Raw genomic sequence first — 23589 nt, 5'->3', positions numbered from 1 at the left:
TCGACACAACAATTACGCAATGACAGAATTATTTAGCATAGTTTGAATACCATTCTTTATCGTAATGTATTTGTGTATGTGCTTAGTTTTTAAAGGTTCATATTTTGAAGATGGGTGAAAAGTGTGGTTTTTATCTTTTACTTTGTAGCATTGTTTATGTCCTAACCAGGTTTATCCACTCTGTCTGGGTGGGGGTAGAAGATAATAAGGGAGCCAATAAATAAAAAAAACCAACTGGAATTGATCTAAATATTTAATTAAAACAAATCAAATGTATTAGTGTTTGTAGACGTTTTGTTTAAATGACACAAAACTAGTTCATTATATATAAAAGCTGGTAAATAATAAATAATCAGTATGCCTACATTTTTTTCAGGGGGGGGGGCATGCGTCCTTCCTACTTCGCCTCTTTGCATAGTACATATATTCCTTAAGCTCAGTTAGGTGTACCAAACGAATGTCTTAAGTTAAATTCATAAAACATGGTACACTACAGAAAAATAACAACATATTTAGTTCATTTAAATAAGTTATTATATCATAAAAACTTCAATGATTTCAAAAATGATTAGACAATTATTTATTTGTTTTTCTAGATTCTTGAACTTTCAAAAGTCGAAGTTGGGAACGCTAAGATAATTTTTGCTTGAACTACTGTTTAAATTTGCTGTTCCGTATGAATATCGGGAATGTAACTCAATAAAATCATTAGTTTTTATAACGTAAGTTGTTGAGCACGATTCATAATGTAATTTCCGATGCTAGTGGAATGAATATACCTAATTTGTATAACTTTTCTAACTTGCAAGCAATTTTGTTTCAACAAATAGAAAGGATTGGTAAAATGATCGCATATTTAATTGATTTTTAGGCTTAAAATATGTGTATGGTTACTTTTGCAGAATCAATACCGTCTACTTACTCTACTATAAATCGGGATTTAGTACACAGTTATTTCGTTATTAAAGCAATTTTATTTATCTGTGCAACTTTTCTCCATACCACAGTTTTATTAGAAAAATCTGTTGAACAGTTTTGGCTTTTGATGGTTGAATCCTGTGATTTATGAACTGTTTATTTTTTATGTTTTTTGTTGTTATTTTCGATCCAAATAATATAGCATTTGTTTTCATTTATTACTGATGCTAAATGCATATTGAGGTACAGTCATCATTTGTTGTTGTTGTTTTGGAATTTCGCACAAAGCTACTCGAGGGCTATCTGTGCTAGCCGTCCCTAATTTAGCAGTGTAAGACCACCCACCGCCAACTCTTGGGCTACTCTTTTACCAACGAATAGTGGGATTGACCGTCACATTATAACGCCCCCACGGCTGGGAGGGCGAGCATGTTTGGCACGACTCGGGCGCGAACCCGCGACCCTCAGATTACGAAGCGCACGCCTTACGCGCTAGGCCATGCCGGGCCCTACAGTTATCATATGAAGTGGCGATTGAAACATGAGATTAGTTATTAGCACGTGGACGTCTCTTTCTTCTATATTGTATTATTACACACAAATTCTTCACCTCACCCGATTGTAAGTATCCATCACAGTTAACATGATAGAGATATTTTAGGGTTAGTGTTGCTTTGCTTATATGTAAATACTTTGTTGTACAAAACGTGAATAGTGGCTGCAATGTATTTAAGGGCTTCTTATTTTTATAATGGCTGCTTTTCTAACGATAAATAATCGATTTTTTCGAAGAAATTAAGTTGGCCTTTTATAAAGATCCAATAATGACGAGAATTCTAACAGATTTACTGTTATACTTTATTTTAATATCTATGTTTGTTTCAGTTTGATGCATTTGTATGTTGTTAAATATGTATTACGCAAGTTCCGTCTGTTTTCTAAATTTGTAGAAGATTCTTGAGTGTAAGAATCGACAATATATGCTTTACAAAAGCTCTAGGGTATCTTCGAACACTGTTGCCTAATGAATTTTCAAGAATTTTATCTAATAAGTATAAAAGCTAGCCATCCGAACATGCAGAGAGACAGTTGTTAGTTTGCTTGAGTCTGTATACTATAATATAAACCTCGGAAGCTATAATTGTGATAAATGCTTATTAGTCGAGAAACTAAAGACATTTGACCGGAACATTTATAGATTTCGAACATAACAGTCTTCAGTGAATTAACTTCGAACGTTAGTATTTCTACGAGAACATTAGATATTTTCGTCGGAAAAAAACTCCCGTGTGAAGAATAGAGCTAACTATCATTTCCGTCAAGTGACGTGTATTTATATATCAACATAAAAGTAATTTGCGCCTCGTGAACCGCCAACAAAGTATTCAGTTCCAGACCGGATAGAGAACTTTATATTGTTTGTAAGTTTGAAAAACTTTTGCTTATAAATTAGAATTAAACTGTTCTCCATGAACCGTCGGTAAAGTATCCAGTTTCAGACTAGATATAAGACTCAGTATTGTTTGTAAGTTTGAAAAACATTTGTTTATAAAGTATTACCCGTAAAACTGTTGTCATGAATTGTATTGTTGTTTGTAAATTAAAATACAATTTTATTAAGAAAAAAATTTTGTGTATCAATATTGTTGTTGGCAGAAGACTGTAAAAATGTTAAAATATGTCGATTTGTAATTTATAAATCCAGCGTTTCGGCGTTAGGAAATTATATAAAAAAATGATATTTAAAAAATATAGCAGGACGAATAAAATTTAATACAAGGTTTTCATGATTCGGATTAACTCTCGCGAAATTTTTGAGTTTGACTTTAATTAACTCATATCTTCATAAACTACATGCAGACGAAGCAACTTTTATGGCTGTAGAACAAGTTTTCAAAAATACCTCGTCTGCTTAATGCGACATTTCCGGATGATGCAACAGAATATGGCTGAGGTTCAAGAAAAAAGTAAAACAACATAGAAACGTAGTTGGGATTATGTCAAGTTATGTGTAAAGTAGGTAGTCACGTCGACTCCTATGCATTCGCTGTACTTATTGTACATATGATTTATTGTTAAAGTTTGACCACCGTCAACGTGACTTGCTGCGAAATCCGAGGCACCTAAGCAGGCAAGGCCACAAAGCGTATCAGGCCTTTTCTATTTGCTCGCTGAAGAGGAACGGCCCTAGCTCGAACCTATTTGGCCCTTAGCCTGTACAGGTGTTCTGTCATGTCTTAACAGAGAACAACGAGACAGTCACGCGAGTCTTTGAACTTTCAAAGGCTTCTGGTTATTCAGGCTTGTTCACCTACACAACAAATGTTGTTAAACGTTTCGTAGTGGGCTGTGTATTAACCGAAGATCGAGAACTTCAAACTGATCTTTTCATAAAACCACTGCGTTTTTAACTGAACAAAAAGATTTTTTAAACACTAAAAAACACTACCTTAAATAAATCTATCTTTAAAAGTAGCCACCTATTTATCTTTCATGTATGTATAGTTCGCACTTCTATCCACTATGTACGTATGTGTGTGTGTGTCTATGTATCAAGTTCACACCAAATTCGTACAGAGATTTTAGTAACACTCATAACGGTTCCTCATTGTCTCTTATTAATTCAATTTCCCATCACAGCATATATACGAATTAAAATCATATACCAAATAATGAGCGTAGCTAATTCAATATAAAGATCAAACTATAATACTTGTAATGTTTAGTATGAGTTCTTTAATCGGTTGAGTAGTTTCGCAGTTAACGATGTTTTCGGACATAAGCACATTTAAATGCTTTTAATAAGTCTTTTGAATGAAGTGGTGACTAGTTCACTAATGTTTATATTGTTCTGAGTAAGTGTTATGCCTAGCGGTAAACAATTTTTCATGTAACCGTACAAACTGACATAGGGACCAAGTGTAATCTTATGAGTTTGATTTTATTGCAATTGTTGTTGTAATACGTCATCCTTCAGCAATAGTAGTGACGTCATAACAGAACTTGGTTGTGTGATACTTGTGCCCGTACTTCAAATAGCTCACCACTGTTAGAATTTATCTATAATTATTATTACATATACGATCAAATCAAAGATCTAAATTTTTAATAGAAATATAAAGCAAAAACCCTTGGATTAGTGATAAAAACTGAACGTATATTGGATTTATTCGAAATCTATTTGTAGCCTTATGGTTGTTTTTCAGATAGTAAAATGTGTAAAAGAAAATAAAAATATATATTTAAAGAAATCCAATCTATACACAATAAGTGACTGGTCACATATATTGACATGATTTACATTTTCACCACTCTTTTGTCTTTATATTACATATAGTTTACAGAATCTTTAATGTAATGTTTATTGTAAACATGGAATCTGCTTACAGAATATTTTTATATCTATAGGTGAGTATAATGGTATTCATTTTCTATAGACCAGACAGTACTGAGATCACTGTGAATTTGAGATTATAGCTATATCTCGAATAGAGATTATATATACCTGAGGAGTGAGATATTCTTATGCTGTTGATAATTTATACAGCGAAGCGATTACTTCTAGCTACTCCTATCTGTATGATCTTGTGTGCTTGTATACATATACGCATACGTGTGGAACCTACTTCAATACAGTACATGATGAAGAAAATAAAATAAGTTCACGTTGACGGAGTTCATTTAATAGAACATAATGTCTACAACAATGAATATTATATATTCATCAAAGTGAAGTAGTCGTTGTGAGCACTGTTTCTCGACCTGTTTTTCAAGGTATTTAGATCTGATGCTATACAGACAAATGTATATTTTCCTATGCGTAGTAGAAGTTGGTAATTCGTGTAGACATGTCTTTAAACAGTTAGTTGAGTCCTAAAATATGTATATATAAATATATTATTTTGAGAAATTACGAACACTAACTACGGAAACATTCATTTCAGCTTATCATTTGTTCAGTGAACAATTTATAAGGAATTCATTTTCACAATAATAACGCACTGTGTAGGCCCGGCATGGCCAGGTGGTTAAGGCGCTCGACACGTAATCCGAAGGTCGCGTGTTCGATTCCCCGTCAGACCAAACATGTTCGCCCTTTTAGATGTAGAGGCGTTATAATATGACTATCAATCCCACTATTCGTTGGCAAAAGAGTAGCCCAAGAGTTGGCGGTGGATGGTGACGACTAGTTGCCTTCCCTCTAGTCTTACACTACTAAATTAGGGACGGCTAGCGCAAATAGCCCTCGTGTAACTTTGCACGAAATTCAAAACAAACAAACGAACTGTTCATTCTGGCGCTTTCCGAAAACAAACTAAAAGTTCTTAAAGTCAAGAAAATATTTATGACAGAAACCTAGCTTAATTAATAAAATATCTTCCCAGGTACTCAGCACACACAAAACAAAACGCCTTAAGTTGTCCCAAGATGTGTTGTATGATTGTCAATTACAATACAAAATCGTATTGTTTGCTTCTATGACAAAAAATAATTTTATAGTTTAAATATAATTAAACAAATACCGATGAAGAAAATGTGGGATTGCATGTTTTGTTGAGAAAGCCGCCGTTATTTTCAATTTCACGGTCACGCAAACATAGCATTTTATTATATATTTCTCAAACTAGTATCTGTTCTACTGAGATAAAGTTTACCTTTGAAGCCATACTTGGCACATACACACGCGAATACACTTCGTATCACACCCATTTGTAGTGAAGTTCGGTTAAAATAACACCAAACACACGTCTTCTCCCTTACATTTCATTGTATTCATGGTAAGTTTCTCAGTGTTTTATGACTTGGCAGTGCCCTGCCCATATCACCAGAATTAATCTGTTTGATAACAATAAACCTAGTTAGAAAAAGGTCATATTTAATAGACTTTAACTTTGTGTCACTGTGAATGTTTTTTTTTGTTCATAATTAACTTTTAGCTGCATCAAGAAAAATCTGACTGACTGTGTTTCAACAATTATTATAACAATTCTTACAAAGGTTTTTTTTTTCACGTGTTCTAAACGTGGTTTGCAAACATTTGCTCCAACAGCAATTAGTGTACATCATAAGCATAGCACACGAATATGAGTTCCTAATGCTCATCGTAAATAGTTTTCTGTGAGCACCCTAACAAAATATCACCGCTAACAGAAATTGTTATGATGTTATTTGAAATCCGAGAAAGAACAGTTATTATATTGTGATGCACATTCCTCTCTATAAGTTTAACGAGTTTACTGGTAACTATATCCGAGTAATTATTCGTACAAACTCATCCATCTACACCTGATGTAAATTCTTGCTTGTTTTAATCCTTTGTCTGACGTTGTCTCTCTGTGTGTATGTGTGCGCGCGTAAGAATTTGAATTAAGACAAGGCAGCTTTGCGCACGCCTTCTGTCTATTCGTTCATTTTGATTTAATGTTTAAGATTCCTAGGCTTAGTTTTCTTTGTGTAATTCGACCATGGATCATATGCACATGCAATTAACAAAAAAATAATTTTCTACGCTTCTTATACTAAAAAAGCGAGTATGTCACTCAAGCTGACTTCATTGGTAAATCATAAAATAATAGGCTCTGCAATTTGCTATCAATCATTAATTTAAAGTAATCTAAAACGATAACATAAAAAACAGGAAGAAAAGTTAAGAACTGGATCAATTAGCACTCAGTTCCTAAAGAGCTTAATATGCTAATACCACAGATAATTTCCTTTTTTAATTGGTTTTAGACTTCTGCTAAAACATACTCCATGTTAATACCTTCATAAAAATTAGTTACCGAATCACCCATCTTAGTTATCCGAACTTCCATCTTCTACATATACTAACAAAATCTATAATATTGTTTGAAGATATATATATCACGACACACTGTTAATATTAATCTGTACATGTGTAAGGTCAATGTAAGAAGAATAGATGCCACATGTAAAAAGTCCAGATATATCTGTTTCTGTTACAGTTTGATTAATCTCTCTCTCTTTATATACGTGTGTGTGTGTATATTTATATATGTATGTATACAAATATACACTACATATATAATTACATCCGTGATCAAACCTTTATTTTCACAGATTTATTTTACACCCTTAAAGCCAACGTACGGACCTGTTTTCAACTGCTGAAGGTATTGCAATATTTGTGTTTTATTTTTATATTTTACCCTTTATTGATGATGTTTGTCTGGAGCTTTAGTTTTCATTCTAAGTTTTACCAAGCCAGATGATTTGGTTAGTGTAATGACCAATGGAAGACAAAAATAAATCTGAAATGCTATTATTTCACCCTTTTGGTTTTTAAATCATAAATGAACAAAATATACCAAGCTTACTTGATTTTTATCATTAATTTTAGGTTTATTGGTTTCTAATGCATCTTCATCTTTCGGCATTCGAACCGTGTTGACAGCAGCCTGATTTATTTTTCCACATTTTAATTTAACTTTTTTCAAAGGAAAATGAGAGGGCGTTGTAGTCTAGTGGCTAGCGTCGCAACTGCTGGCCGTAAGTGGCGCAACAGCATGTCTGCAGAATTAGAACGCTAGAAACCGGGTTTCGATAACGTGGTGGGCAGAGCACAGAGAGCCCATTGTGTAGCTTTGTGCTTAATTACACACAAACAAAACAAACCAACTACTAAAAGGCGTGAAATGTAAGCCTGCGGAATGCTATTGAACACCCTCTGCAATTTTAATTGTAGATGTGCTGTAAACGTTACAAGCAAATCATGCTTTGCTATGCTTTGTATAGGTAGTGAGCGCTATTGACTGGTTCCCTCCCTTTTATCAACAGTTCTAAATTAGAGACAGCTATGTCTTGACCTCCTATGTCTCTCAGCTGACCCTTCAGCCCATTTGTTATATAAGATGCCGTTCGGAGGTCAAAAGTGCTAAATACCATCAAATGAAAATTACAGCATATATAGGAGGAAGAGGACTAGTTGTTCCTGATGAATGTGGCTGTAAAGAAGTTAATGTTTCAGCTGAAATGTTTGCACACTGGTTTAATGTGCGATAGATACTGAGTGTGCGAATGACTCTCTGAAAGAACAGTCTGATAACCACTAGAGGGAAAAAAAAACTTTGAATCTCGCATTTGCCCTTCATATATCACAAGAGCAGAAATAAATTATATTTAATAGCCCTACTACTTTGTATGAACAATAGGATTAACCAGTTTTGTCTTAGAAGTCTAGTCTCACAAATGTGTAAATATTCACGTACTTTGAAAAATCATATTATCGATTCATTGGCCTTAAGTTTCCAACACTGCTGAATCTTTTATTTACTATCAAGCACTTACTACGTTTAGCACTTGAGGTAAATTTGTTTGAAAAATGTAATTTATAAAGTAATCATTGATTCCTGAACAAAATATTATGGTATATTTTACTTCATTCATTAATCTGTTTTTTTAATAGGTACTCAACTTTGGGTACAGTTATTCCTTACTTGCAAGCACTACCTATCTATAGATAAGGTACGTGTAAATTTGTTTCTCGGCTGTAGATGACCCAATAATCATGAAACCGATAATTTATTCAAAGAATATTTGCAATGTTGATTATAATCATCATATATTATAAATGATTTAACCAGTGGTGCAACTGTTGTGCCTTCTTACAAGAGTTTGTAGAGTAGATTTTATAAATTAATAAGACAAATAAAAAAGCAAAGGTTAACCCACTTTTAAAGCAGAAACGTGCTTTGTTTGTTACATTTGTTAGGTTTTTAAGAAATGGCTTAAGACGTCTTAGGTCAATGATTAAACTTAAATATGTAATGTCGTGCGGAAGTAAACAATTCATTAAATTTCAAATAATATTCTCAACATCAAGTTATTTTGTATAATTTTACACAGAACTTACTTTACAAATTACTTTCTTGTTAACAAACAGATTAAATGAGCTTGAAATAATCGTGATGTTTTAAAAGTTAGCTAGAGTATTTCAGAATATGTTTATATACATTACTTTCAAGTAAATTTGTTTCGTTTTGGTTTGTTTTGAATTTCGCGCAAAGCTACTCAAGGGCTATCTGCGCCAGTAGTGTTAGACTAGAGGGAAGGCAGCTAGTGATCACCACCCACTGCCAACTCTTGAGCTACTCTTTTACCAACGAATAGTGGAATTGATTGCCACATTATACCGATCCACAACTGAAAAGACGAGCATGTTTGGTGTGAACCCACGACCCTCAGATTACGAGTCGAACGCCTTTCCCCACCTGGCCATGCCGGGCAACTTTCAAATAAAGAAAATAGTATAGCATAGCAAAAGGTAGTACTACCACAAAACAGAACGTTGTGTACTTTCTTTTTCATACGATAGCTTTCAGTATCTAGGCATTGAATTAAAAACCCTAGGAGAAATCTGTATTTTTTGTTCTCTGATCTTCCATAATCACCCTGAACATTGTTAGTATTTAAGGATATAAGTTGATTGAGTGGATACCAAAAAATCCCTTTATATTTGTTTATCATCTCTTACTTTTGTAGATCCATTCATAACTATCGGGGCGTGACCTAATGAATAATGTGTCGGGTTATTGACTAAGAGTCCCAGGTTCGTGTCATTTTACAGAAAAACTAGTCCTTCCCGTTTTCTTGGCCTGGGCTCATTACAAATGTGATGTAAAATCCCACAGTTTAATCAGAATAGCCCAAGAGTTGACGGTAGGAGCTGTTAAGTGGTTGTCTTCTCCTCTGGTCCATCAGCTCCAAATGTAGGGAGAGCTAGCGCTGATATCTCAGTTTTGAGCGTATAACAGAAAGAACAACAAGAAAAAAAAATTCTTTACTTAAGGGATGATTTTATTTTCTCTTAGAGCCATAACAGATATTAAGACTGAAACGACACCATTCTCGTTCATTTAGCGATTAATATGTAGCGTCAGAACAGAAAAAATAAACTTTGTTTTCACAGTACTACACTTATTTAATTGAAGGTTTGAACAAATTACGTGAAACACAGATTCATATATGTTGAGTTAGTTTCTAAAGGAGACCCCAATGCAAACTATAAGCAAACGTTTTGCTTTCAATTCAAACTAAGTGAGCACCATTTAAAACATTTATATCGCTCCTTCAGTGCTCTTAACAAACCAACCCCACCAGAAAGGTGAAATCACGTAAACCTTCAAATTCTTGCAGTTTGATAGTTTTCTGTTGGTTCAGTGGTCTGTACTGAACGTGACAGAATGTTTGTCACTGGTGTGTACTTCCTGTCGCCTCCCATGACTTCTGGTAGGCGATGTATAAACTTACTTTAGCCAGTAGTTTGTCGCAACAGCCTTTAATTGGATAATTGGTTCGTTTAACTTACGTGTATCAAGTGTGTGAACTGCAGACATATAGATATTGTGACGCCAACTACAAAAACAACACTTTTGTTGTTATATTGTTGTCGTCGAGAAACATTATAGTCAAATTAGCAATTCTTTTAACAGTGTTGTGTTTTTAAACAATATTGTTATTTAACTGGATAATTATTGAACTGTTGATGATGCAGTGGAATAGATATCTTACTGTAAACATTATAACAAAGGAATTACCACCTAGGTATTATTACTGTTTTGAGATTTCCATTTCTACGAAGCAAATTTATGCTTGGTTGAAATAGGGAAAACAAAATTAACATTTTAAATTATTTTACATATTATGTAGTATAATGTTCAAGTATAACTCACACTACGTTTCATTCGTTGTTTGATTAATGTGACATTAATATTGAGAAACAAACTGAACCAGTTGATACTGCGTATGTGTTTATGTCCTTCATCTACTTTTATGTTCCTTCAGACACTTCTGTTTTAATGTAGGTAAAATGTAATAATATGAGATCACACACTGCATGATCAATTGTAGATGACTGCTTTCATTTATGATGTGCTGGTTGTTCTCTTTAAGTAGAGCATGACATCAACACCTAGTTTTTATAAACTGTGTTCATCTCCAATGTATAATAGAAATATTTAATGAATCCAAGAGAAATATGTGGGATAAAGAAACAAAGTTAAAATTCTTGTGAAATTTCTGATACTGCTATGATCGTCTTTAACGCATTATATTAATCATAAGCAACATAACGCATTATATTAATCATAAGCAACATAACGCATTATATTAATCATAAGCAACATTTTGGCTAAACATCCAGAATTTCATTTCCTGATAAAGTTTTTTTTTTCTTTTCTGTTTATATCTGTCTATTACTCAATTATTTAAAAGAAAAATTGACTGTTTGAATCATGAATGAATTCTCGCAATCACTACTTTAATTTTAATGCATATTGTGAGAAAATCGTTCTGAGGAATCGTGTAGTATTACAATATTGTATGATAATAATCTTCTGTACTAATGAAGCCTTTTTTGTAAAAAAATAAATACAGAAGTTCTTCATTACTTAGTAATATGTAACATAAACATAGAAAGTGAACTACTGACGCTGACAACTTCCTGCTGTCGGAAAACCAAAGTAAACACGGGATTAGGACTCGCATCACAACTAACACAAATTGAAGTGTTCATATTAACATCGTCTACTTAAACAGACATCTAAACGGTTGCTCACAAGCGTATTTGCTAACAATAAACTTCACTGTAAAAGTAACAAAGCCCTTTTTCGTGTACTGGTGAAAGATTTGATGTTTATTACCCGATTCATTACTTGTTTGTAATTAAGCAGAAAACTACATTATGGGCTGTCTGTGCTGTGCCAACCAACGGTATCGAAACCCGGTTTTGAGCGATGTAGGTCCACAAACAGTGAAACAACTAAATTGAAGGAGTGTCGTCGTTTTGTTTATTCCATATTAAGAAATCTTACTTTGGCGTGTGACCACTTGTATACTGATTGAAATGAAGCAATGTTAGTTATTAAGAACAAAGTAACTAGAAGTGGGTGGATCAAATTATTTTTGATATGTTGCTGTTTTAGGTGGACGGCTTCTAATCTTGTACTAGTTGTTGTTGTAAAGTTAATATTTATATTGTTACCATTACTCAAATTTAGTGGTTATTTCTACTGGCACCTCCAACTTAATTTGAAGTCCTTTTCTTCTGAGCCCGGAACTGGATTTCGGTGTGGATGAGGTTATATAAGGTGAATTTCAATCACTATTTACAAAACTGAAACATGCAGAGAACCATAATAACCATATGTATATTTCATTTAAATACCTCGAACCTACGTTTGGTTGCTTTTTTTTTTTTGCACCTTGACCTTGGTGTGAAAAAACTAGGTAGTTTGATGTCTGCTATCATCCAAACTATAGACTTTTACTCTACATGTTTGAACACTATTTTCCAAACATAAACGAGGCTGATTGAGAAGCATTTTAAACCAAATATTGTATACTTATCAAGTACGTTCCTGCCTTTTTCAAACCCTATTCTGTTCACCATGCTCCCCAGTAGCACAGCGGTATGTTTGTGGAGTCATACCAATAAAATCCGGGTTTCGATACCCGAGATAGACAGAGCCTAGACAGCCCATTATGTAACTTTGTGCTTGATTTTAAACACACACTGTTCGCCCCATTCTTCCCTAAGTGGCTTGGTGGTTAGGACACTCAACTCTCAATATTCGGGTTTTAATCTAATTCCCGAATGTGCTCGCCCTTTCACTCGTGGAGGTCTTATAATGTGTCGGCCAGTCCTACTTTTCTTTGGTAAAGAATAATCTAAGAGTTGGCGGTATGTTGTGTTTACTAGCTGCTTTCCTGCTAGTCTGCTACCGCTAACTTAGGTACGGCTAGCGCAAATAGCTCTCGAATAGAAATCCTACAAACAAACACTTTCCGTGACTAACTTTATTATTTTTTTTTTTCAAAATTCTTCAGTTTCTGTGTATGCCTGTTCCCTGTCTACTATATACATGTGTGTGTGCAAAGTAATGGATTATTTTTGTTGTAGTAATATAATAACTACTTAAAATATCACAAATTACTAACAAAATATAACTTTGAGGTTTATGGTTGTAGATTTTGACCTACTGTATTAGGAAAACCTACAATTTATATTAAACCAGACCTTCATATTATTGTACGTGTACATGCTATATATTTGAGTTATATTCAAGTCGAGCAAATGCTATGCGATAATACAGGTTTTTCTACTTAGCTTGGCGGCGTCACTTGTTATGTTTTATACCTGTCATCAGCAGCTACTTACCAGCGGAAACAGGTGGTGTCATTTAGGCTAATAAAAACAGGTCTCTAGCAGCATAAAGATGGTGATCAACTGGTTAACTTTTTGCCGTTAGCTGGAAAGCATTTCCACCCGCGCTCCGCTCCCTTCCAAGATGCCCCCCGCCATTGCAGTATTAAACAAACCTTTAATCGAGCGCACCTTTCATCACCCTATGGCTCTTACCCTAAATGTGTCGCCTTGAAGTCTGGAAAACGAGCCGTTTGAGTCGTTTTAAAATGGTAGAGCATAGACAAAAGGGCACCGCACCTAAACCAGAGGAACAGTTGTACTTGAGTCATGTGTATGTTAGATCAACAATGTCGTTGAAAGCACTGTAGAGTTGTTATTAATAACCACAACAAGTTACATTTTATAGAACAATTATGACAATAAAGCTACTGATATATTCATGTATGTAACAGTTAATGCATGTGAAATATCGACGTAAGCCTACATTAACTTTACATTGAATATTTGTAAAACTTTTTTCCTTTTTTTATACTTTAAATTTTACGTCAAATTTAAACAAATTTATCAAATAAATGGTCGTTTTATAAGCTACTGAAATAAAAGTCGTAAAAGTAAAGCGCATTAAAAAACAAAATATTTCTCTGAAAATCTTTGTGAAGAATCTAAACAAATTATTGTTAATATTACATTCTTTTGTGAAGGATAACATTTTAATTCTTTTTTAATACTATTTTGATTTTAGGTTCTGTAATTTGCTTTATTTACAATGTTTACATGATAACAATCCTTGGAACACGTTTTACTGAATACTATGAAAATAAAAAAAAAATGTTTGTATTTGTTCTAATTAGACACGAGCTTTTGTAGTTGAACATATGATACTGACAGAAATTCGTGTATTGTATTATTAAAATCTTTTCACTCCGAATAAATTATTAAATATTATTACTTATAAGACAGTCTGTCATATTTATATCATAATAGAAAATCTCTAATAATTAACGTATTAAACGTAAAGTCGATTTAAACGTTATTAATGTTTATAAAGTTTATTTTCAGTTTAAGGCAGTGTTGAGGAAGTATCATACGAGAGGGCGAGGGTAATAGAGCTGTGCTTTTCGATACCCCAGAATATTGCCCTCGCTCTAAAATGTGTGTTATAAGAGTGGCATTTTGCTTCAGTAGTGGTTGGTATGGCACTGTTGACTATCCACTTTCTCTTTGGTCAATATTACAAACCTAGGGATGGCGGTAGATAGCCTTAGTAGTTTTGCCATAAATCCTAAAATATAAATATCATAGACTAGAAGTTAACTGTAACAAGACAGGCGTGTCCTTTTGCTTAATGTGTTCAGAATATGGATCGCTTTGGGATCGTGCGTACGCTATAACAGAGATAGTCAAGACTCTCTATTGGAGTTAGCTATTTGTATAGCTTTATGCAGAAATTCTGAAGAAATTGTGTTACGGAAATATAATCTTTAGATATTCGTTTTTGACATTAACACTACAAAATTCTGAAACAGCAAATGACCAAATCACACCATTTAAAACAGTGAACACAGATCATTGAAAAGACAAACACACTAAAAAAAATTAAAAAATTCTTCATGATCTGTTTGTTACAAATAAATAAATAGAAAATAATACTTTGTTAATTAATTTCGATTAATTTGTTACTGCACACTACTTTGAATAATTCTCCTCTTCATAATAATATGCTTATTACATTAAAGTGTATTTTGACTAATAGATAGTATAAGATGGTCAGTTAATGTATTTTGTTTTTTATCGTATTAATATATGGAAAGCAAACACTAGTTTAAAGAATGATATTAGGTCTATTATGAGTTAAAATTAATTAAATGCTTTATTTTAGGCTTAATACAGGAGTAAAACGTATATTTGGGATTTGAAATATCTCGAAAGACTTACAGCGTTTGATTCTAATAGAAAGTTAGAAACGTCCTATAGAAAATTAACGGTTAAAGAACAAATGACAATATTTGCAAATAAATATTTGAGAAGTGCTAGTTTTTTTTTTTTTTTTTTGCTTCCAAAGTTATCAAAAATTATTTGTGAAATGCGCATTAATTTCAAATGAAAACACATGAAAACTTGATTGTACTTAATATATTTTTTAACTTTTTGGTGGCAGTGTTAATTTCAATTTTAATCTCAGTGAAATAATAATTATAATTGTATTTGAACTTGTTATAACTTTGGTATTGCTATTTTGAAAATGGAAAAAGATAGTCATAATATTTTAAACTTGATTTTAGTACTTTCTCATTAACTGTAAAACCAATCAGGATGCGTAGAATTTTGTTACACTGACTGATAAATCGAATCAGTCCTAATTCTTCTTAACAATCTGATGCTGCTTTCTTATAAGTTAAAATAATTAGTTATAATGCTCGAACCTTTGAGGCTGCTACATTATAAATAGCAAAAGATAGCATTCGTTTTATAAATTTTAATACTACTGACTTGCACATTGAATGTTCGTTTACATTTTTATCATTTAACATCCACTGTGACTGTATGGTTAGCGTGTCCAGTTTGTGAATCCGGGAACTTAAAGTTCACGTTCCTTTGAAGTGAAACCGTGCTCTGCATTTTGTGGTGGTGAATGCACTATAAAAGTGACAGTCAAGTTCAACTTTGGTTCAGCTAGCCCAAGATTTTTCAGTGGATCTACTACTTCAAAGTTAATGATGGCTATACACAGATAGCCCTTTGTGCGAGAATTCCGAAACAAGCCGCTTTTGAAAATATTGTAGTTTATTAGTTTGGGAAATAGGAGTAAGGAGTCATAAAGTGTATTCTTGTATAATTAAGTAATGTTTTAAATACTGGTAACCCTCTAGTTGTTCAGTGGTAAGTTTTAGGGCTTATGTTATTAAAAGTAGGGTTTTCAATCTCTGTGCTGGGCACAGCACAGACAGCTCATTCAATAACTTTATGGACTGTGATGTAATTTACTAACGCGTGCTTTCATTAGTTTGATTGTAATATTCTTGTCTGTTGTGTCAATTTCCAATAAAGTATGAAAACCGCTAGCGTTGCCAACATGTTAAGTGACCTGTTTTATGAATTTAAATAATGTAAGAAATATAAAACTTTCGGTTTCTTCTTCAATTGGTATTTCAAAATATATGTAAAAATCATGTTACTATTAAACATTTCAATGTTTAATGAAGAAAAAACTATTTACGATTTACAATAATTATTAACTGATTATTTTCTCTCCCTAGAGAGTCGCTCCCCAGTGGCACAGATAGAAACCAGGTCTCGATACCTGTGGTGGGCAGAGCACAGATAGCCCATTATCTAGCTTTATGCTTAACTTAAAACAAGCAAACCACAGAGAATTAAAAACAGACACTCAGTGTATTGGTAGTCCAACATATCTAAAATATTTCTTTTATAAAAATTAAATGACAGTTTTTAGAAAAGTGTATATATAACGTTGTTTTTTATACAATGAAATCAATATTAATCATAAACTATGAATGTACAAGAAAGTATGTGTTTTCTTTCTTAGTTATTGGAATACAGACTATTTCAATAATGGAGAAATTCCACTAAAATACTTGCTTTTTAATAGTACGCAATACAAACTGTTTTTAAATCGGAGTGCATACCGAATTATGCAAATGTGAACAATCTACAGTTTTATGATGATAATGCCTACAACAGCTATGGAAACACTGTTGAGATTTCAGGTTGTGCTTTATTTTAACTTGTCTTCACGTCTCTGTACGTAGACTGATATGTAAGTCACAAAAAAAGGTCAAATTTGACAGAATATTCGTTCATATCTTATCACTATTTCTTAATTTTGAATGGAACTTGCATTGTGAACAATATAGTGCTAAACGTGACTCCTGAACACAGCTGGTCTTTCCTTGCTTCCTCTGGCAGGTGGAAGGCGAAAGTCAGAAGGTCAGTTTGGATAACCTCATAGGTCAGCTGTTTATGAAAGCTGATCCACACGAGGTCAGCATATATTTATTTGAGGCTTTGTTATTAAGTGGCTCGTGCGCTTGTAGATGGAATAGTTCTGTAACCAGATGTGGGCTGTTAGGGGTTGCTTTCAAAGTTAAAGGTGGTGGCTGACCAATGCAGGTTCTTTATGAGAAAATAGGAGAAAACGCTCAACTTTCCACACCCCCCGCATCCTTTCAGACGTGCCCAAGCTGACATTCATCAAGCTTCTACTGATTGTCTGCTAGTGATGTCTCTATTGGCGCCAAGCTCTCTTCTTGACAAAGATATCGTTCCTTCTATCACCCCCTACTGCGCGCCTTTCGCCTTTGTCTCCCTAAGAGTCAACTCGTGGTTTAGCTTGCGTGTCCTCTTTTCTTGTTGATCGTGCCCACTCCCCACAGTGTATCCTTCTTAGTAATGCTCCCCACCCAGCTCCCGGGGGGGGGGGGAATGAAGGAACTGAGACCCCACGTGCACATACCTCCCAGGATCTCTACTGTGGAATTCTTGTGTCACCTGGGACCACGACGGACGCCTTACTTAACTAAATAACGTTGGCTGGAAAACAAACACAGATCCACAGTTTGTGACTTCTAAACTAGTAGCCAATAGGCTTTCGTTAACAAATCTCGTTCAACCTACGCTTTTATGCGGACACTGATTAGAAGCTTGTAGTAGAACAACCTGTTCGTTCTGAAGATACGGTCTACATAGGTCGCAGTGGCCTGCCACTGTGGCTTGTTCCGCACAGACTACAGTGAACTCTTATTAACGCTTGCTTAACGTAGTTATAGCTAAACTATTACCAGCTAAGTTTCGTTTTTTACCCGCGTGCATGCCATCGACCACAGACATGAAATTGATGGAAGTTGTTGCAAGTAGGTGTTTACTTACTGTTCGTCATTCAGTTATACAACTAAGTTTACAAGTATCAGGTCGTTCCTACGTTATTTGGTTTAAGTAACTAAATATGTATCATTCTTAAAACACACCTCTACACTTTTAATAGTTCGTTGATGTGCGTTTTAAGTCTTAGTTCGATCTAGCGTAAAACTTTGCTAGACCTTACGATATTGAAAATGTGAATCTTTTATAAAACATGTTATTATTTATATACTGTATTGTTACTTATAATATTTTGTTTCTAAGCTCAGCTCGTAAAGCGGCAAATATAAGTATGTAATATCGAGGTTGTGTTCAGTATTGTGTGCATTTAGTGAAATAGTTGAGCTCAGTGTTATATGATTCCAACGTAGTATTTGTTCGTTATTTATAAGTGTGGTACCAAATAAAAGGTTGCTTGTTACATATCGCTAGTGTTTAGTACAAACAGTTACACTATAGTGGGAAGTTCGCCACGTAAACCATACTCGTTTTTCTGTTATTAACGTGAAAGTCGAGGACACGTTTTGTTTTTTTAGAATTTCCGAAACCGATATATATGTATTAAGAAATTTGGAGTAACTATGTGACTTGCGTAGTACAAATTCTCAGAAGTGTTTTTAAAAAAAACTTGTGGTATAAAGTGTATATTTAACATTTAGTCTTTTTGTCATATTTGAACAATTCTATAAATGTTCTAAAAAGCAACTTTAATACTGTTTAATAAATTAAAAACCAGAATTGAAGTAAGTTGTCTTTTGTACTGAAATTTGAAATTTTTGTTTATTTGTTCAAAGTTTCACTGAAGGGCTACCAACACATAGTCGTCCCTAATTTGTAAATGTAGATTAGAAGGAAAGCAGTTAGTCAATTCCACCTACCGCTAACTCTGGGGTATTGTTATCTGATCGAATAGTGGGATTTGACTGCCACTCCTGTAGCCCACCTTGGACCCAAAAGTACAGAGTGCATTTCTGTGGCTACGGGACGCGAATATACCTCTGATTCACAGTCTGAGAACTCTACCCACGAGGCCATTTCCGATTCCGAAACTTTTGAATTTATATTATTTTGTTTTCGATTTGTTTTGTTGAAAAAACCGGACGAACAAACCGACAAACTAAACAGTTTTTTAGAGCGGCCTTGTCGTAGAAAATGGACAATTTGATATGATTACAAGAATATCGATATGAAGCGATTTAACATGTGTGAAGAATGTCAAATAAATGAGCTTATAATTAATTATTTAAAAGCTGTTTTTTCACTCTGAAAAGTTCTTGATTATTACTGAAATCGGTACAAATATACTGTCTTCAGTGATCAACGTATATAGTGATGTCCTTTCTAACGCATACAAATTAACATTTACTGTTTACGTTAGGCTTACATTACTGTTGTATTCCAACTACCTGTAAACGATTAAACGATCCATATTGAACATCTGAGAATTTAATATCTATTTAAAGAACACGAATGAAATGTTTTCCCAATGTATTTTTCGATGTACGTGTGTTCCGCTTGTCGGAAATGTCTTTACGATATACTGTCTGTTTGTGAGATGGGAATTGTTAGCATAACGACATAGAAAGACAAACACGGTAAGATCTTATTATATTATATTTATATGAATTTAAAAGGTTTGACATATAGTTACGTTATCATTCCTATCAGGAGACGGTCATAAGAACAACAAGTTGCATTTTTTCCGTTGAGTGTTGTTATTTATGTTTTTTTTTTTTATTGTTAGGTTTAGGAGAGAGGGAATATTAGTTTGGCTTGCAAAATATGTCTGACTTTTTATGATTCATCAATTTTCAGCTTTAATTATTCATAAAATATTTAGTGTAACATTTAACAAGGAAAAACTCTAAAGCTAATCGCTAGTATTTGTATGTTTCTTTAGTAAGTGTATTATATCATTTATTTTATTAGTGCTTTCACTAAAAGTATTGGTTAGATTGTTTAATGTATTTAATTTTGTTTTAATTACTTTACATTATCATTATTATACTTTTTATTATAGAGATTATTTTACATGTTGACTTAATACGTGGATTTAGATCTAGCTTAAAATCTATAAGCTTGTTGAACTTTGTAAAATACTGTTGGGTTTACTGTCGCAAATATCGTTAACAGTCAAGATATCCTAGCGATGAAACGAAGAAATATGTATGATCTTAGTAAGAAAGAAGAATATAGTCTACTTATTACTAGGTTAATTATTTAGTTTTGCTTTGAATAAGTAGCTTTTTATGACTAGAAGTTAATATTAATTCTTTATGAGATACAAAAATAAGATCACATTTTCCCATCGAAAGAAATACTGCTTCGTCTTGGATTCATAAATGTTTTTTGTTGTTTTAATTAAAATTGTATGGTTTAAAATAACACACTCCAAGTATCACTTGCTTCTACTCCTATGATAGCAAATAATTTTCTCATCTCTTAAGTTTCCATTGGTTTTTGATCAAATGTAATACGTTCTTTCGTAATGCAGGATTAAATTATCTTTAAAAAAATTGTCATTTTGCCTTTTAATATCACATCGTATCTTTATTACCATTTTACTGCCTGGAATTGACCATTAAAATTGCCACTGTATGTTTCTCTGATTGTATATACTGCTTAACAATGCTAAGAATAACTTAATGTTGTTTGGAACGAACCTAAGTAAAAGGTTTATAGGTATAAGATATTAAACACATACTGACTTGTTTAAGTACTGCATATAACAATATTTTATAACTCTCTCCATTATAACATTAAGTTTTATGTTTACAGAACTGGATCAAGCGTTGTACTACCTATACACCCTTTACCTGCATCGTGTAATGTTCCTTTGTGTCAGAGCAAAGTCGTATTGGACGATCATTTCTTCTGTGTCAACTGCTCTGAATCGAACTCTGTATTGGTTTAGGGTGCGACGTAAACTTACCGCTGCACCACAGGGGGGCTGCAGTCTTCGTAACAATGTTAAACTCAGTCATGTAAATTCTACTTTCTTTCGAGTTAAAAGAAAAACGTTTTGGGTTTGCGTTAAAATATAGTATACAATAAAATATATTGCATTAAAAAAACGTTTTCATGACACACACATTTTGAATAATTTTTTTTCAGTAGCTTATCACTTGCGAAATATATATATATATTTGATAACAGAAAATTTCCATTCACAAGTATACTCCACTCTATCAATTGTCTTACTTTTTAAAAACAAGAAGTTGGAAATAGAATACCACAATGCGTGGTATGAACAAAGTACGTAAAATATGTTTGTTTAGTAGTATTATGTACTCTAAAATACAATATCCAAATGGTTGCAGCTGTATTATAGGGCACCTAAATCTCTTTGGATTCACTGCACTAAATTAAGAGCCTAGGAACTATACTGTATAGTAACTAAACCCCAAGAGTTTTAATATATTTAATATGAATCTTTACACCTGTGCTATACGAAATATAAATATCTGTAGTCATTCTGGACGCCAAGTGCGTCTTTGCATATTATTTAATTTCTTGCACTTCTATTGCACCCATGTCCCCGCTCAGTAGGTATTCTCCACGACACACAATTCTCAGTAATTATACTGTAAAATCAGAAAATCCCCCTAACCTTTTCAGAACTGCCTGTTAAAGTGTTAAACTTACTTCATCATAAAATGTGGTTTTCGTGGGCAAAAGCCTTGTAGTGTTTACTAAAGTCTACCAAAGTTTTGTGATTTTCACCTAATGTATTAGAAATTGGTAGTATGTAAACCGTAATGAGTACAAATGGTTACGAAGTTGGTCATACAGACCTATGCATTGTTAAAAGTACACCGTACAACATGTAAGTTTTCGTAGATACACTTTCTACCAAGAGTAAAAATGGTGGTGTTAAATGTTTAATTATAATGTTCAAACCATAAATTACTTCCCCGATTTTTGTTTAAACCTGCTTCTTGTTTCTTATTTTTCATAAGTATATGTGTTTGTTTATTTTTATTTTATTTCTAAACCGACTTACCTTTCTCTATTAAGTGTGTAACTCAGTTTATTTACTTGCTTATTCATCTGTCATATTTAATGCTCAGCTGATCTGTTAATCAATGAGTGCTTATTTTGTCTCTTGCGTATATATATATTAATTTAAGAATTAAGTAGAAAGTGCTTGTTTTGTTAATTTGCATTGCTTCATTGTATTGACCATTGTATTGGTTTAGGGTGTGCCAAAATGAGGCTCGTGCAGTCGACAAGACTATAAATAACAACTTGATTGATTGGGGTAGAGCACCAAAGGGTGTAGGTTGATCGCATCTGTTTTACTGAACACAAATAATCTGGCGGATAAGTTAATTTCTTCACTTTTAATTTTTCTAGGGTTGAATGGGGGGACGGGAACCCCCACCTCCTGGAGGTCTACAGACACTCCCGATGACCAATCTCTTTCCTTGTCACCCACGAGCTGTGCCACACCCTCGGACCCAGACGTTGACCTCACCTACACCATTGGAGTGACGGAAAATACGCCTTACGCCTGTCAGTTTTGTGACAAGGCCTTTCCTCGCTTGAGCTACCTTAAAAGACACGAACAGGTAAGGAAATGTTCTTTAGATATTGTTTTAAAATCCTGAATTATCTTCACCTAAAACAAATAAATATCTTAAATATCATCCACTTGTTTCTCATTGTCTTGTAGATATTTCATTAAAATTACAATTTTCTAGATTTTCTGAATTTAAATTATTCTGATATGTTTTGATGGAAGAGAGAAGTTTAAAACATTTCACGTGAGTAATTATCGTCTGTTGAGATTTTGCATCAGTCTTACACACGAAACATATATTACCAACGTATTTCGAAATTAATTTACATGAGGATTGAATGAATTACCTACGTATAGATAGTCACATCTCTGGTTCTGTGTAAACACAGTAATATCATGAAATATTCAAGTGAACGTGATGGCTCTGTCTATGTGCCAGACACACTAGAGAATTGTTACTCACGTAAAAACTTAGTTGTAAGGCTTAATTTGAAATTCAACCAAACAATATTCTAAAGTATTTGTGAAGAACGATATCATAGTATACCAGACCTACAGACTAAAAATATACAGAAAAAATATTAGATCCTTATGTAAGTATGTGCTATGAAGGGAAAATGTAATTTATTCTTTACCATCCTTGAACGTTAACTTGTGAAACTGTAGTACCAGTTCTGTCTAAACTTACTGAAGTGAACAAAGTTAAAGTAAAGAAATTGAAATAAATTCAAGATAACTTGAAGTAAATAAAGTACAATTTTACTTACTTTTATTGCAAACTTGTTCATGACTGACCTTAGACCTTTATTTTTCAATAACAGTCCACATATCTTTTATTTTTTCTAGTTAGTAAAACAATTACATAATGTTATCGTACAGTCTATATAGATTTTGAATATTTTTAAACTACTAATTAAATCTATATACTCTCTACAAAATAGTGTTAAATATTAGTTTTTATAGCAAGCATCAACATATACAAGTTATAAATGGCATGTTCTGAAAACTAATCTCATTTTTTATTACTGAATATGACGGGAGCAACATTACTTCGTCCAAACTTCAATTTTTGATTCGTCTAAGAAAACCTCTTGACGATAATGAT

At 33.3% G+C, this 23589-nt stretch overlaps 1 protein-coding gene across 5 annotated transcripts in view; it reads left to right on the top strand.

Annotated features, from left to right (window-relative positions):
- LOC143249496 (zinc finger protein 423-like) overlaps positions 1-23589 on the top strand; it is a 199075-nt gene that overhangs the window by 153173 nt on the left and 22313 nt on the right. For 4 of the 5 annotated variants that reach the window (XM_076499439.1, XM_076499430.1, XM_076499459.1 and 1 more), the window contains one exon: positions 22319-22533. In XM_076499439.1, the coding sequence (XP_076355554.1) occupies positions 22319-22533 (215 nt within the window). Of the gene's footprint in view, positions 1-17628; positions 17956-22318; positions 22534-23589 lie in introns of those variants that run through there. The other variant, XM_076499448.1, reaches the window with a different exon arrangement.

The sequence above is a fragment of the Tachypleus tridentatus genome, chromosome 1 (assembly GCF_004210375.1).
Source record: "Tachypleus tridentatus isolate NWPU-2018 chromosome 1, ASM421037v1, whole genome shotgun sequence".
NCBI classification, from domain to species: domain Eukaryota; kingdom Metazoa; phylum Arthropoda; class Merostomata; order Xiphosura; family Limulidae; genus Tachypleus; species Tachypleus tridentatus.
This window is presented reverse-complemented; position numbering and strand designations above follow the sequence as displayed.